Source organism: Protopterus annectens, chromosome 9.part0 (genome assembly GCF_019279795.1).
Source record: "Protopterus annectens isolate FY-2018-M chromosome 9.part0, PAN1.0, whole genome shotgun sequence".
NCBI classification, from domain to species: domain Eukaryota; kingdom Metazoa; phylum Chordata; order Ceratodontiformes; family Protopteridae; genus Protopterus; species Protopterus annectens.
Genome location: NC_056743.1, coordinates 974,658,753 through 974,669,603, shown reverse-complemented (window position 1 = coordinate 974,669,603; position 10,851 = coordinate 974,658,753). Strand labels below are relative to the sequence as shown.

Below are 10,851 nucleotides of genomic sequence, written 5' to 3'. Positions count from 1 at the left end.
GGCACATAATCAAGGAGCTTCAATCCTCACCACTCACACCATGAGAACGTTCTCTTAGAACAAAAGTAGATACATGTAGTATTTTCAGATGCAGCTGTCTGCACCAAGCACAATTTTTCTTAAGAGCACACAGGGATCACACTCCAGTCCTAGGGATGGACTTCCTGTCCAGGCCCCAAATAAGACTCCACCTTTGTCTCTGCAGAAATCAGTGGTCTGTGTCCCTGTTCCAAATAGCTGACACATGCATTCTCTGAGGTTTGATTTTTGCGCACACACACGTACACACACACACACACACACACACACACACACACACACACACACACAAACCTGCAAGCACACACACACACACACACACACACACACACACACACACACACACACACACACACACACACACACACACACACACACACACACACACACACATGGGAAAAGCTGGCACAGATTTATCTGCTATGCCACCTCCACGGACTATATTCACTGTCACCAGTCAGGTACTTTAAGGCTCTTACCATGGTATCTAATTACTTTTAGTAAAATTAATACTTATACAAATGGTAGTGTTAACCAATTGGCAAGACTTTCAGGAGCATGATGCTACAGTGCCACTAAATAAATGCAAGTACTTTCAAGGGTTAAAATATTTTCTAAAAGACCAGCCACAATGAAAGGTTTAAATATAATTTACTAATAAATAATAAAAAATGAGAATACTGAGTATCTATTTATAATGAACACCAGAGTTTCAATTCACAGGATATATAAAAAAATAACACAGATGGAAAGACTCAGACAGATACAGTAACACAATACTTTTAGCTAATCTCACTATATTTTCCCAAATGACTGAAGAATTACTGTTTCATAGTTAAGTTACTTACTAAAGCAAGGCAAGATGAAGTAGGTGAGTGGTCTTGTCAGTTCCAAAACAGAGTGCTGAGTGTCATCTGTCACATCTCTTACTAGTACATAAGTACAACTTTAGTGCTGGCTACACAATGACATCACATCTGGTTACCCGATTGTGTGGTTCCCACATTACCCTCGACTAGAAACTAAGCCATGATCTGGCACAGATGTGTCACAATAGACACCTAAAACTTTGCTAAGGCTTATTACAATATCTGGAGACTGTAAAGCAATTCATACCCTTTCATCCTTCCTGCAGAGACTAACCAGCCGTTCTCTGGCATCCCAGGGTAAAAAATATTCTACCACTAAGGACAATAAGAGCAGGATCCCAGCCCAGACATTACTTCTCAGGCTGCATTCAGGCCTGTGAGATAAAATCTCTATAGCCTTAATCAATTCATTCAATTTCAGGCTATTTTTCTTAAAGCTAGCTGGGCTGAGCTTAACCCCTGCCCTTCCAGCATCCTCTGTAAACATATGTACATTTCATCAGTTACAGTATAGTCTGATATACATGTATACATGTATATTTCTTTTCTGTTCAGCAGAACCCACTACTGATACATTTTTTAACACAAGCAACTTTACAAATAATTTTTTAACAAAAGCATCTGTACAAATCAATTTGAGATTCAAATGACATACAATTCTTTACAAAACTCCAGCTAGTTATGCTGGCATATGTTACACATGCACTGCCCTACTCTCTCTGACATAGCTGGCACTAGCTCATATCATAACATATATTCAGACCAGTAAAGCCAAAAAGTAAAACATCATGGACATTCAGAAGCCGTAAAGCTGAGACAATTGATGTCCTTAAGGGGTTATTTGCATATAGGTTCATAGGTTCCTAGGTTCATGCTAGGCTATCTGTCCTAGGGCATTTATAAGCCTAGCCAGAGTGTGTTTGGCTTTCGCCACCCATTTTAAATTAATTTTGCTATGCCCTTTTTTGAGGTTAGTATACTGTGCCTCTGTCTAACAGTGACACAGAAGTGATACCCGGGGTAAACCTACAATCTCCCATCCACTCATCAAGATTCCTCTTGAAGAGAGTCAATGAGGTACTCTGCCTAACCTGGACTGGGATTTTATTCCAGAGTGAAGGGAGCCTCTGGGTTATGAGTCTGTCCCTCCAGCATGTCCTATTTATTTCAGTGCTGAGGTTCAAGTCTCTTGAGCGCGTAGCTCGATGGGATTTGGATTTTCTGAGGTGCAGCATGTCCATTAATTCCGAGTTGAACATGGCTTTATACGTCAGGCATAGATCGCCTCTGAGCATGCGGTATGCCACTGAGTAGAGCTGGAGTTTCTTTAACTGGGCAGCATATGGCATCTGTTTGAGCCCTTTGATCCTCTTGGTGAGGTACTTTTGGGATCTTTCCAGTTGCTGCAGGTGTCTGGTAAGGTACATCCCAAAAGGGGCATTGTACTCAATTATAGGCCTGATGAGGGATGAGTAAAGAGGCATGATGACCTCCCCTGTTCTAGATGTGAATCCCTTCATGATTAGGTGGGCTATATAAAATGTTTTTCTAACCACTTTGGCCACGTGGTTGTCAAATGAGAGATTGCTATCAACTTGGGTCCCCAGGTCCCTAATTACTTCTTCTGTACTTAATGGATTTTCACCTATGTGGTAATTTGTGGGCACTTTGTTTTTGCCAAAGGGGATGACTATACACTTTTTGGCGTTTAGCTTGAGGCCATGGCTCTGGCACCAGTTGTCTGTTTCTATGAGGCCCTTTTGGAGGATGCTTGTGTTGGCTGGAGAGTCGATTATGGCCCAGTTTGCAGTCATCTGCAAACTTGGTCAGCCACAGTCCTTCTGTGTTGGCCTGTACCTCCGAGAAATATATACCGAACAAGAGAGGTCCCAGGACTGAGCCTTGTGGGATGCCACTTGTAACTGGTTTGGAGTCTGACATGGCTCCAGCAATTCTAACCATGTGGGTTCTGTCCTTGAGCCAGTTTGCAACCCATCTAGTGACATAGGGGTTTATATTTAAGCTGGTGAGCTTATCTATAATGCCCGAGTGGGGTATTATATCGAAGGCTTTTGCGAGGTCCAGGTAGGCTGTGTGGACCACCTTCCCCACATCAATGGCCTTGGTGACTGTTTCAAAGAAATCAACCAGGTTTAAGAGGAAGGATTTGCCCTTAACATAGCCAAACTGGGTAGGATCCAGTGTCTGTAGGTCCCCAATATCTTTATTTATGAGGTCCATGATGATCCTTTCCATAGCTTTGCAGACCAAGCTAGTCAGGCTTATGGGGTGATAGTTTCCAGGATCCGTTGAGGCACCACCTTTGTGGAGAGAGACCACTGTTGCTGTACGCCACTCTTTGGGTACATATCCTGTAGTAAGGCTGAGATTGAACAGTAGTTTTATGTTTGGGTTTAGCTCTTCTTGGAGTTCATGTAGGACGCAGCCCAGGACACCATCTGGTCCCATTGATGCTGTGTTTTTTGCTTTGGAGAGGGCAGCTCTTACCTGAGCATCTGAGATGTCAGGGGCAGCACTCTGCTGGGATAGATATTTGCCCTTTTGGTGGGGAGGGGGGGGGAGAAGTTTGTGCTGAACCTGTCAGCTAGGATGTTGTCAATGTCTGTGGGTTCGGTGTATTTTTTGTCATTTTGGACTAATTCTGAGCATATCTGGGAATTCCCACCCAGGTTCCTAACATAACTAAAGAAAGCCTTGTGATTATCCTTAGTGTCCTGTGCAATTTTTCTCTCGAAGCTGGCCTTAGACGATTTTATGAGTGCCCGTAGTTTTTTGCTAATACTGATCAGAGATGCCTTCCCTTTTTGGGATTTTGCTCTATCATGTAGTAGCTTCTTCCTTCTATTGTATAGTTTGTTTATGGCTGGGGTCCACCAAACAGGATGTCTGCCTTTGGAGGATTGGGTCTTGGTTTTATTTGGGATTGCATGATCCATGCATTCCTGAAGGTGTTCATAGAATGCGTTTATAAAGGATTCTGTGGTCTGGGCCGTATTTTCCACAGGCCCGGGGGCTTTGAAGGATTCCACCTCGGTTTTGAGGAGTGTGAAATTTGCTTTAGAGAAGTTTTTCACTGTGGTTTTCAGGGCAAGGGGTGGAGTCGGGATGTGACTATCCAGTGAGATTAGTTTATGGTCTGATCTTACCAGTGAGGGATACACTTCTGGTCTGGAGCATAGAGTCCCCATGTTGGTGATGATCAGGTCCAGTATGTTTTCCCCTCTTGTGGGAGTGGTAACAAGTTGTTCCATAGCATTTGAGTTTATAAATTCTAGGAACCTTTGGGCTAGGGTATTGGAGCTAGAGTAATGCTTCCAGTCTATGTTTGGGTAGTTGAAGTCGCCCAATATAATGGTGTTTGGAGAGACCTTCATATTTTCCAGTGTTCTCAGGAAGGCCGAGTGGGGTTCCTGGGTTTGGGAGGGTGGTCTGTAGCAGGCTATAAACTGGAAGGCAGTTTTACCCACTGTTAGTTGCACATGGATAGTCTCTGATGCTTTGTGCTGTGCCACCAACCTGGAGGTGTGGGTATCTTTGACGAATATTGATACTCCCCCCTCTTTTTGTGGTTCGGTCCAAGTTTTGGAGCCGAAAAGCATGGTATGACATATAACCTGGTAGTGCTGGGGTGCTCTCGGGAGCCTTGAACCAGGTTTCTGTTACTGCACATATATCGATGTTCTCCATGCTAAGAAAAGTTTTGAGTGCGTGCATCTTGAGGTTTAGACTTCTGGCGTTGAGTAGAATTACTCTTAGTTTCCTATCCCTTGTGATACCCATGGAGGTGGGTTTGTCTTTTGAGCCCTGCCTAAAAAAGGCACTATGGGGTAGCAAGAGCCTTTGCAAATATCCGAAAGCCTGATATATCGCATGGGCCTCTATTATGGGAGGTCTAAGGTATTACACAGTGAAAACCCTAGCTTGGCTAGGTTTTAATTGTAGTTTTTACTAATTGGTTTGTCTGTGTGATCTTTTTACTTTTTGTTTATTTATATATATATATATATATATATATATATATATATATATATATATGTGTGTGTGTGTGTGTGTGTGTACATATATGGTTCTAGGTCAACAAACAAGTATCCCCACACCCACAAAAAACCCCACACACACTGCACACACCCACAATACAACAAATCAAGTAACAAAACACATCCCTTATCCAAAACCACACACAGAACTAACTCACTATCTGGGTCGCCGTTTTCATCCGTAGCCGTCGTCTTTCGAGTCGATCATCATCTGCAGCTCATGCATTGTCGGTTATCCCAGCTGTCGATCTTCTAACCTACACCCACATATATATATATATATATACGTATACATATATGTATATGTATATAAATAGTTACGTATATATGGGTTGCTAACATCTGGTTGACAATACCAGTTACTGAAAGGAAAAAAGCCAGTCCAGTTGATCGAAAATCAGCGGATCACATATAGTAGTGTTTTTTCACTGTAAGATTGTGGTACAGTGGAGATCAGGGAATTTAACTTTTCCCCATTGTACTGCAGTCTCTGAGCTGGAATATATAATTAGCAGGGGGTGTGGGTGTGCAAGGAGGCTTGCTCCCCTGCAAAAAAAATGTTTAAAGTATTTTTGTCAGTTTTCAATCAGCTGGTGATTGACCAGTTGTGTTCAATCACTTGATGTTTGATAATGCTATTTTTTGATAAATGATTATACACCTACATATATGTAAAATCAGCTGAGGTGGTAATCTATCCTCATGTCACACGCATACACAGACACACACATACAAACACACACACACACACACACACACACACACACACACACACACACACACACACACACACACACACGCACACATAGAGTGAATGTACCTGCTTTCTTCGTTGAGGTCATTTTAATATGACAGAGCTATAAAACAAACAAGTACACCTGCAGTTACAATTCTGTTTTCCTTTTCCTATAACAAACTTTGTTGTTGTCAATAAATAGAGGATGTGGGTGGGAATGTTATGCACCAAAGAAAAACGGACTTGCTTATATGAGACAGGGAGAAAAAACAGCGCTCATATACTTACAGTATCATCAGCACTGCATGCAGGTTATCCTTATAGCCAGATGGAAGTGACAGCTTCATTGGTAGATCTGTAAGAAGAAAAGGTGAAAATCCATTACTAAGCCATTGTTGTGCGGAACTTGAACAGCTATGCCTAAGCTCTTTCCAAATAATCTAAAATCCAGTAGTAATCGATGCTGTGTGTATTCAGGAAATCAAGAGAGCATTCTTGACTTAGACTTGTATAGTTATTACTACTTGCAATATGCTTTCCTCCAGCCCAGCAGACTTACTTGCAATATATTTTAGTCACCTAGTGCCTGAGTTGTGTGAGATGCATTGTTTCTACAATGGGGATCTTCAAAGGTTAACACCAGCAAGTTTTTCTTTACTCTTAGGTGCATTTGTATATGGGAGTACCAAAAAGCAATATGGAATGGGGATCAGAAGGCAGGTAGTAAGATGGTGTATAGTGCATCCCCCTCAGGCTGAATATACTATGCTGTGTCGCAACATTGCTTTGTGATAACATCACTAACATCAGCTACACTTGGTGGTCCCAGTATTTCTAGCATGCTGCTGTCATCACTTGCACATCACAGAAGTGTTTGAAAAATGTTACTTATGTATTTGTTGAAGGGTCTCATAAATTTTGGCACAATGCCAGTGGGAGTCTGGCAATATGATCTCTGGAAAGACGTCCAATGAACAGTGTTATAATGCTGCTATATACTGGGGAGGCAGTCTCATAAATTTTGGCACACTACAGGTTGGAGTCTGGCGGCATACTTTCTGGAAAGAGGTCCAATGAACAGTGTTTTTGTGCTGCTACATTCTGGGGACCCAAATGTGTCAGTGTTTTGTCTAAAACAATGGAGTCACAACAGTACTAGCATTGTGTTGGTGATATATGGAGACTTTTCAGTTCTCTGGAAAAGAAGGGTATTCATGTTTGTGTGTTTTGAGGGGAGGGGAGACAGGAGCCTGCTTACACTGCCCTCCTTAGAGCTGAATTCCTGCTAAATGCCATTGTGCAATGGGGCTACCAAGAGGGCAGTGGTTAAGATGCTGCTCAGTGTTTGAGGCTAGAAGCCTGCTGGAGTCATGCTGCCTATTACTGAAAGCAACTGGAGGCCTGAGTTTGCTTCCCTCTTTCTTAAGGAATGATTTTCAAAGTAATGCAAACCTAAAGATTGCAGATGTTATAGTGCCAGAAACTGGTATCCCAAGACTGCTGCTGTTATCCTGTTAAACACTGGGGTACTAATACTACTGATGTTATGATTTTACAGAACGGTTTACCAGTACTGGTGTCATTATGATAATAAACACTGGGATACCAATACTGTTATCATCATGGTTTTACAGAATGGCGTACTAATACTGGTGTTATTATGATATATTAAACACTGGGATAGAAGCATGGCTGGGGTGGAGCAAAGAGGGCAGCTGCCTTGGGAAAAAGTGGTTGTGTGCAAGATTGGCAGATGCCAATCAGTTGGTAGTGTGTGCTGGTAGTATTGGAATTTATTTCCATACTGGCATTTCTGAATACTGGTATGAAAACGAATTTCAATGCTGCATTTGCTGTCAGGACTAAAGCTGTAGCTCTTTGTGTGTGGTATGAGTTGTAGTAAGCTGATTGATACAAATGCAGCAAGTGGTTTGCAATACTTTTTAAAAGTAGAAATTGGCACCACATAACCCGGCTATGGCTCTGCATGGGGATAACAGGAATGTTGGCATTATGGTTTTACACAGTACCAGTACTGTTGGCATTATGATATTAAATACCAGCATACTAATACTGATGGAATTATGGTTTTACAGAATGGGATACTAATATCTCAGCTGTTATGATACATACTAGGGCACCAATACTGAAGACATTACGGTTTAATAGCATGGTGAACTAGTACTTTAGCTGTTTTACTGGCGTACCAATGCTGCTGACATTATGATATTAAACTTTAGGGTAGTAATACTGCTAATATTATGGTTTTACACAATGAGGTACTAATACATTTGCTGTTATGATAATAATATTAGGGTACAATTACTGCTGACATTATGGTTTTACAGAATGGGGTACTAATACTTCAGCTGTTATGATTAATACTAGGGCACCAGTACTGCTGACATTATGGTTTTATAGAATGTGGTACTAATACTTCAGCTGTTATGATTAATACTAGGGCACCAATACTGCTGACATTATGGTTTTACAGAATGAGGTACCACTGATTTTCCTGTTATGATAATAAATAGTAAGGGACCTATTGCTGGGATGTCGATTTTACAGAATGGGATACTAATACTTTTTCAGTTATGGTAGTAGTAAATACTAAGATACAGTTATATCTTACGTTATCATTTTACAGAATGGGATACTAATTTCTTTTGTTTTTCCGATTATGATAATATACGCTGTGGTACCAATACTCCTGGTATTATGGTTTTACAAAATGAGGTACGAAGACCTTTGCTGTTAGGATAATAATATTAAGGTACAATTACTGCTGACATGGTTTTACAGAATGGGGAACTAATAAGTTTGTTGTTATACTGGAGTACCTGTACTGATGACATTATGATATTAAACATTAAGGTTCTAATACTTCTGTCATTAAAATTTACAGCATGGGATACTAATACATTTGCTTTTATAGTAATAAATACTAGGGCACCAAAATTGCTGACGTGATATCAAAAAGTAAAGTACTAACAACGCTGACATTGATGTTTAACAGAATGTGGTGCCGATCACTTTTGGTGTTACAGTAATAAATATTAGGGTACCACCACTGCTGACATGGTGATATGTAACTCAAGTTTGACACCATGTCACACAGCTACAGCATCATACTAATACACACAGGATTCAGACCCTATTCATTAGGTATAAAAAAAATAGCTGCAGCAGTAAACAATAGTTATAAAAACATAACAGCTGCAGCCGTACGCAGTGTACTGTGACACAACAAATGAATACTGCATAATCATGATACTGTACAGATACTTACACATATGTGAAAAATAAGAAATGCATTACAAGAAGTTTAGAGCCTAATAAGATATTTATTACAAGAGTTTTTTGAGCTAAAATATCTTTGTCATCTTCACTATAATTTTCTTCCAAGAACCCTAAGACAAATTCATGTTCTTTATGAAGATGTACTCACACGAAGTAAAAACAATTAAATAAAAGCCTCTTCTTTTTAAGAAACTGTACCAACATATGATTGATTGTTAAGCCCCACAGATTCATTAGCACCTAGCTTAATTTCCTGCTTGGCCTCAGTTTATAATAAAATTGTATTAGCATCACCTTTTTTTACTATTCAAAAGAAAAAAAAATACCTGCTTTGCCTTATATACTATGCTGTACAGCTCAAATAACCCATGTTGATATCACAAAATTCATAAATCTGAAATGCCTTAGCTCTGATGTGGTAAAAAAAGCATGCTACCTTTATTATGCACAGATTACATCTGCTAGTTATGTAAGGAAGCCAGCCTATTATCACTTGCATTAAACGTAGGGTAATTCAAAGGATACTGTGATATATATATATGGGGGGTCCAAAAAAACCCGGAATTCCCCCCCCCGACGGAAATCACCGACGCCAGATGATATATATATATATATATATATATATATATATATATATATATATATATATATATATATATATATATATATATATATATATCATATCAGTTAGCAAACCATCTTGTATTGAAAAGTTGTCCATACAGTCACCATGCACAGTGTGATTGTATTAATGATAGACATATTTCTGAACCCTAACACTAAGGCATTTCTTTTAAAGGAATTTTATAACTGTATCATTCTCGTTTAGGAAATGGCTGGGGTTACAAAGGCCCTTGTTGTCATCAGCCTAGTAAACACCTATGAACTTATTAACCTAAAAAGCTAATGTTTAGTTCTGGAATCAGTGTCAGATATGTGCATGTCGCTTTAAGGATCTGGGTTCCACACTAACTTCAAGTTTCAGAGATGGCAGGACAAGAATTTTTTGGTTCAATGTCTCCAGTGAAATTAACAATAGTTTAAATTCAGCTTTAATGTGAAATAATTAATTGTACCCTTTTTATTCACATAATCAGCTCTTCTGAGTCTCTGCACTTCAGGGAAAGAGGGATTTCTCCAGCAGTGACCTAATTTGAAAAGAGATCAATTTCATACGCAGAGATGTTCAGACTCCTAGCATTTTCAGCAAATGTATATTACCATTATTTTTTAATAACAGAAAGTTTTGCAAATATATTTTTAACAAATAATGAACCAGCAATGCCTGATAATCAAGTCAGTGTGATGTTTCTTTGTTTGTACTGCATGTACTGGAGCTTTTTTCCCTGAACCCCAGCTGTAAAGGGGCGTTTGTACCCAGCCGAATTTCTCCAGTCAACAAAAATAAAATAAATAAGTAAATAAATACTTATGTAAGTTACTTATTTATTTGTTTTAATGTCACAAGACTGTTTTGTGTATAAAGAATATATATTATACAACATCAAGTTCAGCTTTTATGGTTTATAGCTTAAAATTATACTTCACAAAAACAATAAACTGTTTGTGAATAACGCAAGGAAACCTTTATTTATAATAGTGTACCTAACACCTTGACCTTATGGCCTTCTTAGACTAGTATAGAAACTTCCTTGTTGTAGCTATACACAGAGTTTATTGTTTTTGTGAAACAGAAATGTAACTCTGACTCCTTCAGAAAAAAAAAATGTAATTAAGCTGAAGAAGAGCTTTTGCATGGAAATATTCTTCCTGTAATAACAGTCTTATTTTTACATATTTGTAAGTATTTGTTCCTTTTCACTTTTTCTTCTATTGTTTAAATTAGACA

At 39.3% G+C, this 10,851-nt stretch overlaps 1 protein-coding gene across 2 annotated transcripts in view; it reads right to left on the bottom strand.

Moving 5' to 3' along the window:
• Nucleotides 1-10,851, bottom strand: part of LOC122811703 (inactive dipeptidyl peptidase 10-like) — a 656,601-nt gene that overhangs the window by 182,705 nt on the left and 463,045 nt on the right. For both annotated transcript variants that reach the window (XM_044083720.1, XM_044083719.1), the window contains exon 19: nucleotides 5,991-6,057. In XM_044083720.1, coding sequence (XP_043939655.1) covers nucleotides 5,991-6,057 — 67 coding nt within the window. The remainder of the gene's footprint in view (nucleotides 1-5,990; nucleotides 6,058-10,851) is intronic.